Source organism: Tursiops truncatus, chromosome 16 (assembly GCF_011762595.2).
Source record: "Tursiops truncatus isolate mTurTru1 chromosome 16, mTurTru1.mat.Y, whole genome shotgun sequence".
Lineage (NCBI taxonomy): Eukaryota > Metazoa > Chordata > Mammalia > Artiodactyla > Delphinidae > Tursiops > Tursiops truncatus.
The window spans coordinates 29,638,375-29,658,448 of record NC_047049.1 but is presented as its reverse complement, the minus strand read 5'-3'; the positions used below and the strand labels follow the sequence as shown (position 1 = coordinate 29,658,448).

Here is a 20,074-nt window from a genome sequence, read left to right as displayed (position 1 = left end):
TGGCAGCCACATCCCTGCAACCTCCTTGCCAGCCAGAGACAGGCCCCATCAGGCCTCAGGAGCAGAGGAACCCTCAGGCAGCTCTGGGCTGCTGCTCCCCCATCACTGTCCCCTGACTCCGCTTTCTGGCTTCCTTTGGCCAAAGGCAGGGGTGTGTGTGAAAACCACAGGGTTTACAGAAGCTCATGGTGCCACCGAGTGGTGGCATCTTGCACTGCACCCCCAAATCAAAACAGATCGGGCCAGAGCATCTCCGCGGCTGGGAAAATTCTCCGCGACCCCCAAACAAGCAGCTGCTCCCACCTGCAAGGACTTTTCTGTGACTTCCAGAGTGGCGCGGGGCAAAGATGGAGTCCAGTCTGTGGTGACTCTTTCTCCCTATGGCCAGCCACCGGGGTGCTGCCTTTCTCCTGGGGGTCTTGCAGCCTGGGAAACCCGACCTCCCTTGTCCATAGCTCTGGAAGGACTTACAGTGACGAGGTGTCTGGCATGAGGCACCCACACCTGGTTTTGGCTTTACTGTTCACCACGCGTGAAGGCAATGCAAAGAGCGCCCCAAGTCAGACCTAAATTGGAGCTCCGGCTTCGTGACAGTTGCATATGGTGGAAAGACCTGGAGCTTTAGTTTCCCCAGCTGTAAAATCGGGATACTAATACTTTACAGAATTGCCTAGACAAGTGCTTCTCATCCTTGGTCGTAATCAAAGTTACCTGGGGAGCAAGAAAAACCACTGATGCCTGGTCCTGTCCCCAGGGATTCTGATTTCATTGTTCTGGGGTGCAGCCTGGGCATCAGGAGTATTAAAATTTCCCTTAGAGATTCTAGAGCGAAGGCAAGGTTGAGAACCCCTGGTTTCGACGGTACCTAGAGCCTATGAGCTTTTCACAGGCCTCTGAAGATATCTGAGACCTGAATGGAAAAGTTGATCGGTTCCATGAATTCAGCCAGACACAAAATGAGTATGAACTCTATGATTGCACGTATAACACGTTCTAATACAGGCAAAACTAATCTATGGTGTTAGCAGTCAGGATAGCAGCTGCCCTGGGGTTGGGGGGCAGCGAGTGGAAGGGGGCCTGGGGGCTTCTGGGGACTCCTGATGAGCTGTTTCTCCATCAGTTACATAGGTGTGCTCACGTTCAGAGCATTCATGGAGTTGTACACTTAAGATTTGCATATTTTCTACAAGTATGATACACTTCAATGAAATTTACCAAGAAAGTTCATTGGCTTCAAAATAGGAAAAGCACAAAACTGAAATTAATGTTTTATTACATATCTACAAAATGTAACATTGTCAAACAGTCAACTGCAATTTAACTCGAGTTGTGTGTGTGTGTGTGTGTGTGTGTGTGTGTGATTTAGTGCGGGTTGCGGATGTATATGGAAATGTTTGATATGATGAGGGGTGGGGCACTTAAAAAAGAAGGTTCCTGGTACCTAAGAAAATCTTAGAACAGCCCAGGTTTATGCCAGGAGCTCTTAATCTTGACCCCTTGCCCTTGTATGCAGAACGATGTACCTTTAACTGGGGAAGAGAATCCACAGCTTTCAGCAGATTCTCAAAGGGGTATGTGACCCCCCCAAAAGGTTAAGAGGAGCCGGTGAGAAGCTGGCCACGAATGTGCCTGGCATGAAATGGGTGTTCTTTCCCTCCTTTCAGAGTCCAGCCTTCCGAGGTTTCCACAGAACCCTTCTCAGGCGACTTTGGGAGGATTTATTCTCCTGGAGGCACTGAGAGCAGATTGTGCTGTACTCACTGCTCTTCCTCTAAGAGGCTATTTAAAGGGCCTGTCACTGCAGCATCTGCTGGACAGCAGAACTTAGCGTCCCAGAGCTGCACAGGGACTCGTGGTTTTGACAGGGATGATGGAGGAGGTGGAAGGGTATGGAGGGGGTCAGAAAGCTGTACCGGTCCGCAGACCCCTGGTCAATTGCTTAACCACACTGAGTCTTAGCTTGTCATTTGCAGAATGAGAGCGTTGTGAGAAGGCATCTTTGTAAATGATAATCTGTTTCTCCAATGTAAGGTATTGTTATTGCTGGAGTTACGCTAGGATCTCATTATACCGTGGCCTCAGGATGTAGATTTATAGCCAGGTTCCAGATTCTTGCATAGAACAAGCAAAATCCAAGGGTTCACTGACCCCCTAATATATGCGAGGAGCGCCTGTACAGTATTATCCCATTTTGCTCTTTAACGCTCTTGTGGGTGGTTATATTTGAATTCTCATTTTATAGATGAGGAAATTAGATGGTTAAGTGGCTTCACGAGCGCCCACAGCTAGTTAGTGTCGGAGCGAAAGCTTGAACCTAAGTCTCCGATCCCAAATCCGTCTCTTATTCTGTTACTGTGTGTCACAGTTAGACAAAAGGTTCCGTTCTGCCTGGATTGACTCATGAAGACAGATTTCAGGCTCAGAGAGAAGCATGTGGGCAAATGCAGACACAGAAAAATTAGATTTGCAGGGGCACGAAGGGGCTGGTTATTTTGGAGTAATTCAAGTTATCGATTTCTGTAATGGAAAAGTGATTGCGGACCAGCTACCACCTGAAAGCTGTGCTGAGCAAGGCCCTGGAAGGGGAAATGTTATACACAGCTTACAAGACCTTGTGGCGGGGATGGCCTTCCTCCTGTCCCAGTTCCTCTTGAACTCTTGGGGGTGGGGGCGGGGATCTTGTCTTACTTATTTCTACCACCTTCCTCCCCCACCCCCAAGTGCCTAGTGCAGTGCCTCACCCTTGGCAGGTGAACGAGAAGTGCAGCCCATCACAGGCTGGCAGGAAGAGACAAGAACATACAGACGAGATCCTCAGGCCCCTGGGGCAACGTGCCACTGAGAAGCAGCTTAGGCAGATGCAGACACAGACAGGTAAGTGGTCACCGAGTAACTGAATTAAATGGTGACCCCAGGCCATCCCCTGCACTAGGCAGCTTTAATAGTGTTGCCCTGGCCGTGATCTTGTGGCTCTGCTCATGATCTCCACCTGGGAGGGGAGGGAAGGGGAGGAAGTGTACATCCTGACCCTACTCAGCCCCTGCCTGGGCACCATTACTTTGAGGTGGTGAATCCTTGTGGGGCTGAGTGCTTTGCCCAGAAAGTCTGGCCCTGGGGTCCTAGAGGGTGAAGTACCGTGGGTGGATGGGTAGGTGGATGGATGGACGGATAAGTGGATAGATCAGAGAAGATGTGTGTAGGGAGATGACTGATGGATCAGAGGTGAGGGAGAGGGCTGCCTAGCTTGAGACGATGCTCGCAGACCGTGGAGAAGCAGGTGAATGGATGGATACTGGTCGGCCCTGTGCTCCCCAGTGCAGGTCTAAATACAGGACTGGAGCTCTTCAAAGGGAAGATGCTGTGTAGGCCAGTCCCCAGATGAACTCCACATTTATAACTGTGAGTGATGGCTGTGTCTCGTTGGGAAAGATTCTTATAGGTCTAACATGGCCCCAGTTAATGACTTATGGATTGTTGTAAAATCAGGCCCTGCTAGAAGTGAAAGCAGGAGGTTAAAGGGCCTGGAACAGATTTCATCATAATATCTGCATTTTAACAATCTGGGCAGTGTACTGAGCACCTTATACGGTCTATCTCGACGAAGCCTCACAAAAGCTCTATGAGGTTATGCCTCCATTTGCAGTGGATGAAGAAACGAGTCTCGGAGAGGTGAAGCCGCTTGTTTAAGGCCACTGCGGAGTGCGTTGGTGGGGTGCCTGGGATTCAAGCCTGAGTCCATCTGATCCCATAGTCTCAGGGTGAAGAGAGAATTTTAAGGAGAGATGGAAGGAAAGAAGGAGGGAGGGAGGGCTGCAGGGTTTGGGGATCAGCTCTGTAAGAAAGAATGTGGTCTTTGACACACGAGACACCTTCTGCCCTGGGTGAAGCTTTGCGAGCTCCCGGCTTCCTTCTCCCTCTGTCCTCTCTGTGTCTGCCTTCAAGGCCTATACATCTTGAGCTTGGGGACTGGAAAGTGCAGAGAAGGTATATGTGGGATTTGCTTTTCTCCCTTCGGCCTAAGCGTGTCCCTCTGCTTGTCCCCACCAGCAGTCTGGGAACGTGTCTGTGCTTTTGTCCCTCCCCCGGAGCTCCGCACGCATGTCTGGGCTGGGCAAGGAGAGTCAGCCCTTAGATCTTTTTGCGGGAGGTGTTAAATGATTCTGGGGGATAAATCCTTCGTGACTTCTCTGGGTCTGGCCTTGAAGAAGGACAATGAGTTACCTTTACGGGAATTATTCTGGGCCCCTTCTGGAAGGCAGGTGGGCAGGCATGCTGAGGTCATGAGATTCTGGGCAGGGGTGACACAGATTCTCCTTCTGTCCCCAGCCTCATCCCCTGTGCTCCTGACCCTGTCTGCAGCCTCCCCTCTCTCAGCTGATCGGGGCCCTCTCGGCACCTGGTACCTCCCCCGGCTCTCTCGTCCTGGCTGTGTTCCACGGTCCAAGCACGGTGCCTGGATTCACTTGGTGGGCACTTCCCCTGACTTTGATTCTGTGTCAGCAGGACAGAAAGGACAAACACTGGCCCTCATGTTCCTAAAATGCTTGAGGCAGCTGTGCTTCTGAAATACTTTGAGTTTCTGGAGAAGGAGGCAGAGTGAGGCAAGGAGTCCCAGGCAGGAGTCAGATTCCCAATTAGGCTGTGGCCCTCAGGAAAGTCACTGCTCATTTTTGGGCCTCCGTTTCCACATCTGAGAAGGATGGGGCAGAACTAGATGACGTCTCAGGTGCCCCTGTGTTTAATGATCTAGGATTCCGTGCTGGTCGGGGGCGAATCCCTGGGCCAGTTCACTAGCTCCGGGTGACTCCTGCTCTGTGCAGCTCAGTCAGTGCCATGCCCTCCCTGCTGGCTTTACCGCATTTTATGAGGATTCTCTTGGGAAATGGCACCTCGTGAGAACTAAGTTGAACACTTCAGCACAGCCCAGGCCCCGGGAAGGTTTGGTCTGCTCCCTCATGGCCATTTTCGGTCCTGAGATTGCTTCAGCTCCCTGTGGGCGGCCAATGTCCTCCAAACCTCCCACACTGCAGGCCCCCGGTGACCTGGGCCATGGCAGGCTGTGCTGGGAGCCGCATGAGATTTGGCACTGAATAGATCTAGGCTCCATCCTGAACTTTGCTACTTAGTAATATTGATAACATTTCTGATTTACTGAGGGCTTACTAGGTGCCAGGCCAGCCCTATGTCAAGTATTTTATATCATCTTGTTTAATGTAAAAACTTTGTGTGGTAGGTATTATCCCCATTTTACAGATAAGAAAACTGAGGCTTAAAACAGCTCACCTACCTCAAATCCCTCTTTCTCAGCAAGGCCTACCCCGAGCCACCCTATTTGAATGGCATCCTGCCTATCTCAGCGCTCCCGATCTGCCTTAATGCTGCTTCCTCCTTCCCACCTAACCTGTAACATACTATATACTTTACTTATTATGTTGTTTAGTGCTGGCCATATGTCACCAGGGCTTTCAGGAATCTTTGCCGGTGATGTTCACAGATGTACATTCCAAGCCACTAGAACCGTGCCTGGCACACAGCTGGTGTCCAGTGTATGCCGAGTGATACCCGGTTAAGTCATCTGCCCAGGTGTCAGTTACTTAACCAGCCGTGTGACCTTGGGTAACTTATTGTTTCTAAGCCTCAGTTTTTTGGTCATAAAGTAGAATAATAGCATTTATCCCATAGGATGGGTTTGGGGATTCTTGGAGACGTACAGTTTTGGCACACGGCAGGCATTCTGTAAATGTTCGCTCCCTTCCCCAAGGAGGGTTTTTTCTTCTTGCTTCTCACTGTTCTCTGATGGCCCACCCTTCGGCCACTTCAGAGAACAAGCGCTGAAGGAGGGGGCTGGCATTATCTGTGGAGTTAACCAGCCTGTGTTCTCTTGCCCCCCTTCCTCCTCCTCCTAGGATGTGCCTGTTGTTAAGGAGATGCAACATCAGCCCCTGACGGGACGTGGCTGGGGTCTGGTCCACACCAAAGGAGAGAGGTGATGGCTGACCCCGGGGAGGGAGAGAAGGGGAGGGACTAGGCTTGCCTCCTGGGCTGAGAGTCTGAGGAGGGGTATCATTCTGGAATCTGCTGGAAGAACCCAGCTGGCTCCCTGAGAAAAAGAAGCGTTCGTCCTCCTGTCTCCACGTGACTCTGGAATGATGACCAAGGGTCCTGTTCAGAGGTGGGAATGGAACCCCTGCTTGAGCCGCAGTCCAGTGGCAGGCGCCGGTCAGGGTGCGATGCCCAGGCCCTGGGAGGGGGCCGTAGCAGCCAGAGTGACACAAAATCAAACTCCTGGCCCTCAGAATGGCCCCTCCCCAGAACAGGGCTGGCAGCCGAGTAGATGCTTGAAGAGGTCACGTGGGTGATTCGCAATTCTGTGCCTGGCGAGGGGCCTCGACACAGGTACTGCCATTGCTTCTCGCAGCTTGAATGTCACTGTGGGGAGACTGTCTCAGATCCTGGGCCTCCAGGGACTCCATTTCTTCTACCCAACCCACCCCTTGACCCTGGGCAGCGTGAGAGACGGTGCTTTTGTGTAACCAGCCAGCCCGAATGGAGAAGGGAGAGCACAGGGTGGGGACAGACTGCCCGGACAGACTCCTTCCTCCGTCCCGTTCCAGCAGCATGTGTCTCGGTAAAACTGGGATGATTACAGCACTTTCCTCCGGGGATTGTTGTGAGGATTCAACAAGTTGATTCCTATCTAGTTTAGAGCTGACCCAGACATGCTGAGCTCACTAAATGGAAGCTATTATCGTCATTTTAAGGGGTACATTCCTGGGAAGAGGCGCATTCTTGGGCAGAGTAAAAATGGTATTATTATTACATGGCTTTTCTTGAAAAATGGGAAGTTCTGGCCACGCTGGCCCATCTTCCTGCTCTGCTGGAGTAAGGGCTGCCCCCTTCAGCGGCTCCAGCTCTCCATTTGCATAATCCCTTCTAGCCCATTCCATTACTTGTCAGCCCCTGAAGGCATTTGCTATTTCTGTTACAAACTCAGGTCCAGCAGAAGCGAACAAAGATTTCAGGAGCCTAAGTGGGGCTAGCAGACAAAGAAAAGACTGAATTGTCTGTGCTCAGAAGGGAAAGGCAAGGCTTTGGGCCCAGGGGCCTCAGGGCAAGAGGAATTAGAAGAAAGAGTGACGTTGAGCCTGGCTAGCTTGGGTGGGGCTCTGTGCCCACCCATCCGTGGCTGGTTCAGCACAGACCGGTAAACACACTGGACTGAGGCATTGGGCTTGGAAAGCCTGGGCTCCTGGCCCACTGGGGAGGTCTGTTATTTGGGGGCAGGTGATGCTGAGTTGGTTCAGTACCTGCCTGTCCTCTGTATCTTCAGCCTCGTATTTCTTCCAACACAAGCATCTTTGGGTCAGGGAACTTGACGCCCTCATTGTCACAGTCCTCATGGGAGGGACCCAGTGCTTGTCACACAGGAGGGAGGCTCTCAATAAATGCTTGTTGAATGAATATATGAACGAATGCAGAGAGCTAGCTTTCTGGTACAGCAATCCAAGAATTTAGCTAGACTTTTTAGAAAGCCTCCGAGTCCCGTTCCCATCCCGTGCCCTGGGCTCCTCCATCTGGCTGGAGGAAGGCAATATGGGGACAGCAGCGATGTCACCTTCACTTACCATTGCATGCCCAGAGCCTAGCTCAGTACCTGGCACATAATAGGTGCTCAACCAATATTCGTTGAAAGAGTGAATGAATGAAAGAATGAATCTAACGGAAAGCCTTCTTACCCTGGAGTCAGGATACTGCAGTTGTGCTCTTAGCAGCTGGAGGGATTCTGAACTCTTCTTTTAACTCATCTGGCCCCACCCACCAAGCAGGGTAAAACCACACAAATATACCCAGTTATGAGAGACTCAGCGTGCAGGAATTCACGGTTATTACTCATAAGGCATCTTCTGAAGTTCGCTGTCACCTCGGATCTCCCGATGTCCTTGTCAGGCTGTCACACTAGCTGTCTTAGCCCTTATTTCTCGTGTTGTGTGTGCAGCCAATCAGTGGACACTGTTATCTTGTTATTTACCATTGCATTTGGAACCATCACCTCTGTGGGCTTTGGGTTTTACTTATCTCACTATCTTAGATCCACTTGTTCTTTTCTAAAAAGGCAGCATCTTCCAGAATGACGAGGGAATAGCGTGAATGGGGACAGCGCTGTCTGTTACCCCCTGACAAGATGCGGTGGTGGCACAGGGCTCCGGCTTTGGCTCGGGGACCAGCTGGCTCGTGACCTTGGGCAGATCACTTCATCTCTCTGGAGCCTCATCTCTGGGGCCCTTTCAGATCTTTAATTCCATGTCAACACACAGGAGTGGGCTTCCCAGAAGTGGAGCGATTTTTAAGTGGGTGTATCTTTTCTGTGAAACTGTAGCTGTTTTTATTTTAAAACTTTTCATTTAAGCTCCTATTCCGAGTGTAGAAACAGCACTAGCTATGAGGAATTAATAGTTTGTGATTTATGGGGCATATTATTATTATATCAGAAAATGGTAGTTTTTTTTGTTAAATATATTTTTTAAAGGCTCGGTGCATTCTTTTTTTTTTTTTTTTTTTGCGGTACGCGGGCTTCTCACCGCTGTGGCCTCTCCCTCTGCGGAGCACAGGCTCCGGACGCGCAGGCCCGGCGGCCATGGCCCACGGGCCCAGCCGCTCCACTGCACGTGGGATCCTCCCGGACCGTGGCGCGAACCCGCGTACCCCGCACCGGCAGGCGGACTCTCAACCACTGCGCCACCAGGGAAGCCCTAGGCTTGGTGCATTCTTAAGTGTGATTTTATTATATCTTGGGGTGCCTTTTCTCCCCATAAAGAATAGATCTGTGATTTATAACACACCTTCACTACTGAAGCTTGTCATGAAAGTATTCTAAGGTGTTACATCATTCCCACAGGTGAAGCTTCCAGGAGCTTCCAGGTTTCCAAGAATATTTCAGGGGAGACCAAATTGCAAGGTTCTTTCTAGAAAGCAGGGTAACCTGACACTAGCCATGCCTATGTCCAGCTACATATTAAGGGGGTCTTAGAAAGGAAAGGGCCCTTAGGCTCAACTCTCTTGTCATTTAGATGAGGGAAACTGAGGCCCAGAGTGGAGAAGTGACTTCCTCAGAGCACTCCATGTCTGTCCCTTGCTCATCCCACATCCCTTACCTGGTCCAAACCCCAGTCCCTGACACGTGGACACTGATGCACAAAGCCAACCACTGCTTATGCCTGGGGCAGACACTCTATCTCATGAGTTGCTTTCCAAGGGCCGTGTGATGGAAGGGCTGCTGCTAATTCAGCATTCCAACCAGCTCTACTTGCCTCGGACACATTTTTGTTTTCACTAGCTAGACACTAACACCCAGCAGAGAGTTTATTGGCATAATTTCTCCAGAAAGAGGCTGGAAGACTTCGCAAGTTCAAACTTTAACATTTTTATCAAGAGTCCCAAAGGGCCACCCTTTCCCTCTCCCATTATGACCACCAACCCCAATATGGCTTTCTCTACCACGGGCAGTCAGGGCCCGCAGAGCAGAAACAGCATAGGCCAAACCGGCAGACATGCGGCACATAATCAACTGAGCAAGGAACCGCCTGGGAGCCATCTTTGTTAAGGGCAAAATAAGCCGCTCATGACACTGGAGGATACAGAAAAGACAGGACTATCTTGATTCTTCTGAAGGAGTGAGGGAGGCTGGATGGGGTAAAAAACATGTTCTCAGAAAGCATGCAAAGAAGCTTCACAAACAACTAAGGTGACACAAATATCTCCCAAACTTCCCTTTTCAAAGATGGCCACCCCCGCGGTCCATTCAGAGGGATCGCGCAGCAGAATCTACTGGGCATGGAGAGAGAGACAGGCAGTGGGAGAGATTTAGTTTGCCACAAAGGTTGTTAGTTTTGTTTTTGTTTTTTCCTTTATTGATGGAATTTAAAGTGCATATAACTGAAGGCAAAGTCCAATGCCTAGAGAAAGAGATGAGGCCCGAGAGAGAGGCTCAGAGATTCTAAAGGCGGCAGAAGGATACCCACCTAAAAAGGCCACTTGAGCTGCAAAAAGCGTGGGGCAGAGAGATAGAAAATGGGAAAACGAGAAAGGGGGTAGGGGTGGGGTGTGGGTGTGGGGAAGCGTTTGGGAGGAAGAAGACAAACAGCAGTTCAGAAATTCAGACAAAGGTGAGTAGTAGGGGTTAGTCTATATCCCAGGTAGGAAAAGGCGGGCTGAGCTTAAGGTAGGAGCATTAGTTTGGGGAAATGTGAGAAGGGGAGAAACAAGAAGAGCAATAGCCTCTGGCCAGGACACAGCGCCCCAGGGGCCTTTCAGATGATGGCAGTAGTGGTAGGGCTTCTCCAAGCCTCTGTTATGGTCTTCCTTGGAGACCCCACGAGGGTCTAGGGAGACTCCCTCCAGCCAGGGGAAGACAGGGGCTGGGGACCTGGATCTGGGGCCTCCCAGAGCTCCCCAGTGGAAGGCAAGTTCCCTTTGCTACTGGACTATGGCAGGGGCTCCACTCACCCACACAGGCTGTGCCGTCCTCGTTGGGCTCGTAGCCCCGACTGCATCTCTTGTTGGTCCGGCACCTGTAGCTTCCGTACGTGTTAACACACACGGGCTTGTCTCGAGGGCACACGAATGGGAACTGGATGCATTCGTTGGTGTCTGAAAGGCAAGGGGAGCCACTCACTGGGGGCTGTGGGCAGTGGATCCTTGCTCAGGCTCTGCTGCACACCCCTCCCCCGCCGTGACCTTGGGCATGTCCTTTCTTCTCTCTGGGCCTCAACTTCCTCGCTTCAGTCCCCTTGGCTGGCTCCTCCTGTGCTTACCTCTACACGTGGGGGGCATTCAGGCTTGGTCCGGGGTCTTCTCTTCTATCTACCACACTTTCTCTAGGTGGTCCCTTTGTACATGGATGATTCCAGAACTTCCAACTCCAGCCACGACCTCTCCCCGGGGCTCCAGACTTGTAAATCTGTCTACCGTGCATCTCAAACTTACTGGGTCCAAATGGAACTCTAGATCCCCCCTGGCCCTCAAGCATCTTCTGCCCCCTGTTCCCATCTCCCCCAACTCAAGCAACGCCACTGTCAGTCACTTGGCTGCTCAAGCAGACATCAGAGTGATCCCCGATTCCTCTGGTTGCCTGACCTCTGCAGGTGATCTAACAACAGATCCTGTCAGTTCTGCCCCCACAGTACCTCTCCCATTTGGCCACCTCCTTCTCACTCCTCTGCCACCAGCCTGTCCCCAACCACCAGCAGCTCTTGCCTGGATTTCTGCAGCTGCCTCCCTCCCGGCCTCCTGGCTTCCCCCCTCCCTCCAATTCTATCTGCAATTCAGCAACCAGGTGATCATTTGAAAATGTGAACCACATGTTTTTTACCCCATCCAGCCTCCCTCACTCCTTCAGAAGAATCAAGATAGTCCTGTCTTTTCTGTATCCTCCAGTGTCATGAGCGGCTTATTTTGCCCTTAACAAAGATGGCTCCCAGGCGGTTCCTTGCTCAGTTGATTATGTGTCCCATGTCTGCTGGTTTGGCCTATACTCTCCTGCTTAACTGCAAAGGGCCCTGAGAGCAAAGTCCAGACACCCTTCTAGGGCCTCAAGACCCTCCTTAACTTGGCGTTTGGCTCGTCCATCGTCTCCTGGCACACTGGCCTTCTTCCTGTCCCTTTGACACACCAAGCCTTTTACCTGTATCCTGGTCTTTGCTCCCACCCTTCCCTCTACCAGGAAAGCTCCTCCCTCCAGTCTTTCTGTGCCTGGACCCTTCTCATCCTTCAGGTCTCAGCTCAAAGGTCCTCTCCCTGTCCACGCCATCTAGAACAGTCTTCAGAGAGCACCTTGCTTGAAGGTTTCTTAACTCATCTCGTCCAGCGTTCGGGTCACATGTTTGTGGCCTGTCTCCCAGACTAGAGCAGACGCCCCTCCAGGGCAGGTGCTTGGCCTGCACCCCCAGCTCCCCGAGCGGGGTGCTATGTACGACGCACACAGATGTCTGCTGGATGGTGAAAGGAAGCGGCGGCTGCACTGGGGGTGTCATGGGGTCTGCCCAGCACGTGGGGAAGGAGCTGGAATTTCTGTGTACATGCACTGTCTGTGGGGACATGAAGAGCAGAGGGGACTAATTTCTTCCTCAAGCCCCCCTTCGAGCCATCCTCCTCCACTTCTCACTTGTGGCCCTTTGCCCATGCAGCGCCCTCCACTGGAACACTTTCTCCCCTCTGCCGGGCGAACCCCTCATCACCCTTCAGGTCTCAACTCACACCTTACTTTCTCTGGGACACCTTCTTGGACCCTCCCTAGACTGGTTTAAGACCCCACCTTTGTGCTCCCACAGTCCCCTCCCCTCCCCCGCCCCAGCCCTGCTCAGGCTGTGTGGTCATCGCTGTTTACTTGTGTGTCCCTCCCACTGGCTCTAAGCTCCAAGAGGGCAGGGACTGCGTCCTCCTTGTTTACTCTTGCATCTCAGTAGCAAACGCATTCACCTGGGGCTGATGAGTATCTGCAGAGGGGACTTGGCAAGAAAGCTGCCTGAGCATCTAAAGGGCAGGTGGAATCCTTGGCCTGACCCCTCGTTGCTGGTCACTGGGATGGAAGACATTGGGTTGAAGACCGTCTGGGTGCTGAGCCTCTAGGCTGCCCCTTGCCCATTCCAGATCCTCGGGGGACTTTTAGAAGGTCCCTGGACCCTCACAGAGCTGCCTCACGGAGCCTGGCCATGCTGTAGTTACGTGCCCGCCAGCACTGCACAAGGCTGCAATTTCCCTTCTGTACTGTGACCACATGCTGCACTCTGGTTTGCTCCAGTGCCCCCCAGCCATGCCCACCCTTGCTCACCGGCCCCCTTGCTTGCTGTTCTGTTGGAAGGAGGATGCACACCCGCCCTAGCCACCACGGCCCCCTGGGAGCCAGGCCTCCCTGTGAGCTCTGTCCAGATGGTTGTGCGTCTGTTCCCCATGCTCATTCTCTCTGTATGCATGGCAGGAAAGCACTGTCAATTCCCAGAGCGGCAGTCATTCAGCCTGCTGGTCACTACCATCACTCCCACCTTGCCGAGTCACCTGGCGGTGGTCTTGGCATCTGAAGCCTCAGGGACAAACAACACATTCGCCTCCTCACCCTTCCGCCCCTTGTCTGCAACCTGAGCCTTGCCAGGGCCCAGGCTGACATTCCCCAGTGAGAGGCCGGCCTCTGCCTTGTCCCCTGGTACCGGCAGGCAACTCACCCATGCAATGGCCATTTTCCTGCTGGGAGAATCCTTGGCCGCACTGCAAGGTAGGCAGAAGCAGAGACACTAGTGAGTTGAGAAGATCCCATCTCAGGTCCCCTCCTAGTTACAGCCGCAGAGCAGCTGTCACCCTGACCCCAGCATGAGGGCTGCTCTTAGCTCTGCGCCTGGGAGATCCCCTTCCCGCCAGGCCCCTTCCCTTGCACTGAGAATAGGAGACTGGGCGGGGAGGCCACGGACAGATCCGTGCAAACTCCTGCTCACTCCCCTTGCATGGGATCCACACGCCTGCACCGGGACACCTAACAGAGTCTGTCCCTCCTGTGGCATCACCCTGAGACAGGCCGGGTCTCAGGAAGGCAAAGTGTAGAGAGGGGTGGAGAAGCTTTTAGAGGTGTCTGCTCACTCCCCGCACCCCCTTCTCTGAGAACCTTCCCCACTCACAAGGGGTGGGTGCCTGCAAGCCAGGCCGTCCCCCACCTCTGGGCAGGGCTGACTGGACAAGAGGTGGACATCCCAGCAGGAGGAGGGACTCAAAGGCTTTGCGGCTAGAAGCTGAACTAAGTGAGGCTGAGACAGATTTTGGCGCCTGGTCACGCCGGGCTGTGGAGGCTTTGCTGTGTCTATGTGGAGGTCTCATAGACAGCAGGCTGGTGGCTGGAGGTGGGGTGGCCGGGGACTCGAAACAGAACACTTTACACAAGACAGCAATGTTGACTGTTGGAAAAGACAAATGATGAGGTGCTGGTGCGGCTTCCTGGGGAAGGATAATTCTCCCCCCAGAGCCAGTGCACTAATGGCAAAGGTCTTTGAGCTCCTGGGGCCACTGAGCTGCCATGGCTCTCACCCTGAGCATCCCTTGCATTTTGTGAGCTCCTCTAGAACCCTCCCTGTAAGCCCCCTCTTCTGTGTGAGTTTACATGGGCCCCTGTTATCTACAATGGCGTGATCCTCTCCAGAGAGTGGTCCAGAGCTCTTTCCTGAGGAGCCCCCAGAGGCCCTGCCCCGCCCTCAGAAGCAACAGCTCTGTCAGAAGCTTTGGAAAGAGCCAGAAGTGAAGCGGGAGACCTGGGGCCAACTGTTAACTCTGCTCACAAATGGCTGTGCGGTTTTGGTGGGTTCTCTTTCTTGGTCTTGGTTTTCCTTCTCTATAAAATGGGTGAAAAATGCTTGCCCTTCCAATACGCCAGGATTTCTGCGAGGAGCAGAAGAGATGTGGGTGTGACACTGGTGTGCAAACTACGCATGGAGGGGTCACTATGAAGCCTGCCTTTTGCTAAGATGATTTCCATCATTCTAGAAACAAAGTCGGCAGATTCCTGGGAATCCAGCTTCAGCCCATGGGTGGGGCTTGCTTTTCTGGCTCTGAGGCCCAGATGCCTTTGCTCACCTCCAGGGGGGCCTGGTCCCGAAGTCTGTCCTCATCCCGCGGGTAGGGAATCTCCAGCACCGAGTTCATCTCCGTGCTGGCCACGTTCCGGCTGGCCATCTTGCCATCGGGCCATGTCACCTCCACGCTGCTGGCCTCATCCTTCCCTAGGGGATGAAAGGATCAGCTGCAGAGCAGGGGGCGGGGAGGGATTCTCCACAAAAGTATCATCGTTCATTTATTCACTCACCTAATAAAAAATATGAATTTAACACTGTTCTAAGTGCTGGGGAAATAGTGAACAAGGCAGATGAGGTCCTGCTCTTTTAGAACAATGCCGTCCAGGACAACTTCAGCAGTGATGGCGATGTTCTCTATCTGCTCTGTCAGCTGTGGTAGCTGCTAGTGGCGTGATTAAGGAACTGAATTTTAAATTCAATTTAATTTTAACTGACTGACTTGAAATGGCCACACATGGCTAGTGGCTACCATATTGGACAGCACATTTCTAGAACTTATATTCTAGTGGATTTTGGAGGGGAGAGAGTAAAGCCTGGTGGTAAACATGTTGACTTTGGAGTCCTGGGTTCAGATCTTGGCTGTACCACTTACCGAGCATGCTGGGAAGGACATGGCGGGGGGTGGGCATCTGGGAGACCTGGGGACAAATCTCAGCTTTACATCTGACTTAATCTCAGGCGTGTTGCGTTTATTCGTATTTGTATTTATATTGGATGTTTATAGTCTGCTAGGGGCCGTCACTGGGAATAACCCTCTTTTTAGGGAGCTTCCACTCTAGTGGGGATAGACAGGCACACAGATGAACAAATAATGCCAGATATTGACAAGCTCTGTGAGGAAAACAAAAATAGGGTGATGGGATAAAAAGGAAGTAAGAGTAGGCTGGGGGCTTTTCTAGTCAGGGTGGTGAGGGATAGGCTCTTGGGGAGAAAGCATTTGAGCCGAGCTCCAAATAAAAGCTGAGGCGACAAAGAACCAAAAGGCAGAGAAAGGCCGTCCTACAAAGCTGAGATGTTTACAGAAACGAACGGTGGTGGAGCTCAGAGAACATTCATGGTGAATCCACCTGCACACATCCTTAAAGCAACATGTTACATCACTGGCAGGAGCAGGTTGGAAAGATTTGTCAGGTGTTTAGGCATCGTCAAAGCCGGCCCCAGCTCCCTGCTTAAGGCAACAGGCCCGTCACCGAGGCAAGGTCAGGCTCATGGTGATGGACTGGGGTGGAGAGGAGTGGGGGGTGGGCCTCACCTGCTGGGAGGGGCCTTTCTCCCATCAGTCACCTGGGGAAGAGGGCCGTGCTCAGCACATGCAGGAGGGAGGCTGCAGCCCCCTCGTCGGTAGTCACCCTCCTGGGCTGACCAGACGTGGGCCTGGTGCTCGGGGGTCCACCAATCCATACACTCCCCCAAGCACCATTCGTAGGCGGAAAAAATGATGTCGCCCACATGTGTGCACTACTTTCCCCTTAATGCATACAGACACTGTTAGAAAACAAGTGAAGCTGAAGAGTGCTGTCAGATTTATAGCAGCTTTTGGTCACTGCTGTCAACCAGTGGATTTTACAATGATCGCTGCTATGGGGGTCGAGGGTGGTCTGTGCAACATTTTCACGTATGAAAGGGGTTCCCATATTTTAGAAAAGGGTTGAAGCTACGTCTAGACTTTGTGGGGAATCTATGTACAGACGCCTCTGTGCAGAGGTCTGCTCTGGGGTGGGAGCTAAGACAGGACGGCGTGGAAGGACTCAGCTGCATCTTTCTCCCCAAGGCCCGGTGCGTCAGTCCGGGGCTTCCAGAAGAAGGTGCACCTTGACAGCCACATCATCCACTTCCTGAGCCTCCCTGTGTTTGGTTCTCTATTACCGCCTCCAACCCAAGGCCCCCAGAGAAGTCTCTTTGTAGCGTTCCAGTCTCGGGCCGCCGTGAATTATCGAGGGCAGGGACCAGCTGCTACCGTCCGGAAGTGTCAAAGGTGAGTAGCCCCTGCCCCTGTGCCCGCGATGGGGCAGCAGCACCAGAGAGAGGCCGCTGGAGCAGAGACTTGCACACAGTGCAGAGACCCGAAGACGCGGTGCAGCTTCTCTTCCTGCGGAGACTCTCCCCTTCCAGGCCTGGTCTTGCTGGTTCTGGGGTTGGCTTTATTAAGCCAGAAAACATTTCTCATAAACTCCTACTGCCCCGCTCCCTCCTTCCACAATAATTCATTTTGGGGGAAGGGGGTGAAAATAGGATTGGGGAGGTATCAACTGCCCCCTCTTCTACTGTTTTTTTTTTTCTTGTGGTACGCAGGCCTCTCACTGTTGTGGCCTCTCCCGTTGCGGAGCACAGGTTCCGGATGTGCAGGCTCAGTGGCCATGGCTCACGGGCCTAGCCGCTCCGCGGCATATGGGATCTTCCCGGACCGGGGCAAGAACCCGTGTCCCCTGTATCAGCAGGTGGACTCCCAACCACTGCGCCACCAGGGAAGCCCCTCTTTTACTGTTTTGAAGCAGTCTCTTGAGGTTCAAGAGATGTGGCATTTTTAGGGTGTTCAGCACCCAAATTAAATGGCAGATGTAAAAAGTAAACACTTGGGCTTCCCTGGTGGCGCAGTGGTTGAGAGTCCGTCTGCCGATGCAGGGGACATGGGTTCGTGCCCCGGTCCAGGAAGATCCCACATTCCGCGGAGCAGCTGGGCCCGTGAGCCATGGCCGCTGAGCCTGCGCGTCCGGAGCCTGTGCTCCGCAATGGGAGAGGCCACAAGAGTGAGAGGCCTGCGTACCGCAAAAAATAAATAAATAAACACTTTTCTACTAAAAAACAAAGGAGACACAGAAGAGCAAATGTTTCTCACCTAAGCCAACAGAACAGCTACATGAATACATTTTCCAGCCTGACAGAAGTGCCACAAATAACTCGAAAGAGCTGCCGAATGTTCATAGACAACCACGAACTTACATCCTGCCTCTGAATCTTGCTTCCTCCCTTCCTCCACCCAGGGAGGGGCAGGACTAGGAGATAAGTCAGCCGCGGGGAGCGCACACCTCAGTAGGGCTCCCTCCTTCGTCACTGATTACTTAGCCGACTTGGGTCCTTGGTTTCCTCATCTGTAAGAAGGGAGCTCTACCTCATCCAGGAAGGACAGCTCTTGCTTGGATGTCAGCCCTGCCCCGGCCGATGTGGACCCTCAGCAGCCCCATCCTCATCATCTCTTAGACATGGGGGGGCGCCCTGCAGTTCCCAAAGGGCTTTTGCATGTTGGCAATACTGCTAGAGAGTATGCACCCCAAACTGTACCAGGTGATTCTCAGTGTTAGGGCACTGGATCCTCACGGCAGTCCCATGAGAAGGTACTAGTTTTATAATTTCTATTTTAGAGTCAAGGGGGATGAAACTTGGAGAGGAGAAGGGAATTGCTCACAGTTACCCAGAGAGGGAGCATCTGATCCCAAAGCCCGTACCTGCTAAACCCTTGTTCTACTGCCCACCCCACCCCGATGACCAGCCCACCATGGGCCAAGCATCAGGCAGGGATCTGGGATTCAGCAGGAAGGACACAGACCCAGGCCCCATCCTGGAGGAGCTGAGCCCCATGAGGGCAATGAACACAGTGATTATGTTATAATAAACTGGGAAAGTGCACCCACAGTATTGGTACCACTTGGTGAGAGAGGTGGGTGTTAAAAGTCATTTCGTTGGAGGATTCAGGAGGAACAAGAGCTTGTGAGGCAGAGAAGGGAAGGAAGGGGCATTCCAGGCAGAGGGCACAGCACTGGCAAAGGTATAGAGGTATGAAAAGGGCATGTGTGTTGAAGATCAGGGAGAAGCTCAAAGTGGAAGAAGCAGGGTGTGAGCATGTGTGTTAGGTGGGGTGGGTGGGAGAGGAGACAGGGCGGGGGGGGGTGATGTGGGGAGGGACTTCGGAGCCCTCACAGGTGTGGCTGGCTTGAATCCTCCCAATTACTCTGAGAGGGAGAGTTTATCCCCACTTCCCGGATGTAGACACTGAGGCTGGGCAAGATGCAGTGACCTGCAGGTGTCTGAGCTGGGACTGGACCCCAGGCTCCTGCCCCCAGGTCCCGCCGTTCCCTCTGCCCCAGAAATCTCAAGTCTTCACGCAGCTGCACAAGCCAACGGGGCCTTTAAGCTGCCAGCCTGCGGGGCCAGTGTGCCAGGGAGCTGGTGCGCAGAGGAGGGCCCCTTAAGAGCAGCAGGGAGTCGCCTCTGGCAGCTTTTAAAGGACAAAGGCCAAGGAGGCACAGAGAATCGCGCTTTTCAGAAGCATTACAAGCAAAACAGATGGTGGGAATACAGTTGGGGGAAGATTTCTGCACTTTAATAAAGCGATTTTTATGTGGGCCACTGAATTTTCCTTCCCTAAATGAGCACCAACCGGCTTGGAGGCAGCTCTGAGTCACTTGCAAACCATCAGCTGAAAGGAAGGAGGGGGGTATGTGCAGGGGCTGGGGATGCCATCAAAGCCTGGGGTGGGCTGGCCCAGGGGGTGAGCCACGGACGGGGGCTGGTGGGGCAAGGAGATTATTGGCGCTTGTTTTCACTTACTGGGTTTGGTAGAGCTGCCTCAGCTCCGAGCTCTCTCGCTCGGAGCCAGAGAGCCTGGGTGTGGGATACGTGCGGTGGGTGTGCAGGGCTGGGATGTCGGTTCAGAGCAGCCGGGGTCCAGTGGGGCACTCAACAAGGGCTGTGAGCAGAAACGCTGATGTATGAGCCTGGCGGGCCATCTGCACCGGGGGGAGCAGAGGGAGGCCAGGGCAGGGTGGAGGGCGCAGCGAACGAGGCCAGGGGCTCCCCCGAGCGGGGGCGCGTGGAATGGTTCTATAGGATGAAGCTGAAGGCCTCTGCACAATGGAGTGGGCCTGCTGGGAACCCACCGGAAGAATGCAACACAGCAAGGTCCCCGAGTTTTCATTGTGTGATGCGATGCAGTCTGGATCCTCGGGGTGCACAGGGAGGGTCTGAGAAGCTGAGTCCTCTAACCACAGCTCAGTGCTGACCAAGCAAAGGCCTGCAGAGCTGGGAGGCGTTCCTTCTCCAGCCACCGAGAGATGAGCTGGCCAGGCACGTGGGGAAGAGAAGGGCCCAGGAGGCGGCTGCTGAGAGGCACACGTGTGCACCCACACACAAGTCCACGGACAAGCCGCTCACCGCACCTTGCTGCAAAGTCAGGAGGCAGGGGTGGTTTTGGAGGGAGGAAGGAGCAGGGTCAGAGGGGGTGAGCACGGGCGTCGCGGGTGCTGGAGGGGGGGCTTCCCGCAGCCCTCGGCCCTTCCCTCGCAGCCTCAGGCCCGCATCTCCTTCTTAGTCATGCAGACGTCAAGGCAGCCCTTTCTGCATTCCTGTTCTGGACCTGCCCCTTCTCAGCCCAAATACCACAAAACAAACTGTTCAGGATTGGAAACCATCAAACTGTCCATCAGTAGGGGACTTGCTAAACAAATTGTGAATGTGGCCACACAATGCAATAC

General features: G+C 53.1%; 1 protein-coding gene across 6 annotated transcripts in view; it reads right to left on the bottom strand.

Annotated features, from left to right (window-relative positions):
* CRTAC1 (cartilage acidic protein 1) overlaps positions 1-20,074 on the bottom strand; it is a 156,102-nt gene that overhangs the window by 11,515 nt on the left and 124,513 nt on the right. For 2 of the 6 annotated variants that reach the window (XM_033841950.2, XM_033841948.2), the window contains 3 exons: positions 14,608-14,753; positions 10,504-10,647; positions 9,402-9,681 (listed from right to left, as the gene is read on the bottom strand). In XM_033841950.2, coding sequence (XP_033697841.1) covers positions 9,598-9,681; positions 10,504-10,647; positions 14,608-14,753 — 374 coding nt within the window. In that variant the 3' untranslated portion in view covers positions 9,402-9,597. Of the gene's footprint in view, positions 1-9,401; positions 9,682-10,503; positions 10,648-13,214; positions 13,258-14,607; positions 14,754-18,518; positions 19,764-20,074 lie in introns of those variants that run through there. The other 4 variants (XM_033841949.2, XM_073794102.1, XM_073794103.1 and 1 more) reach the window with 4 other exon arrangements.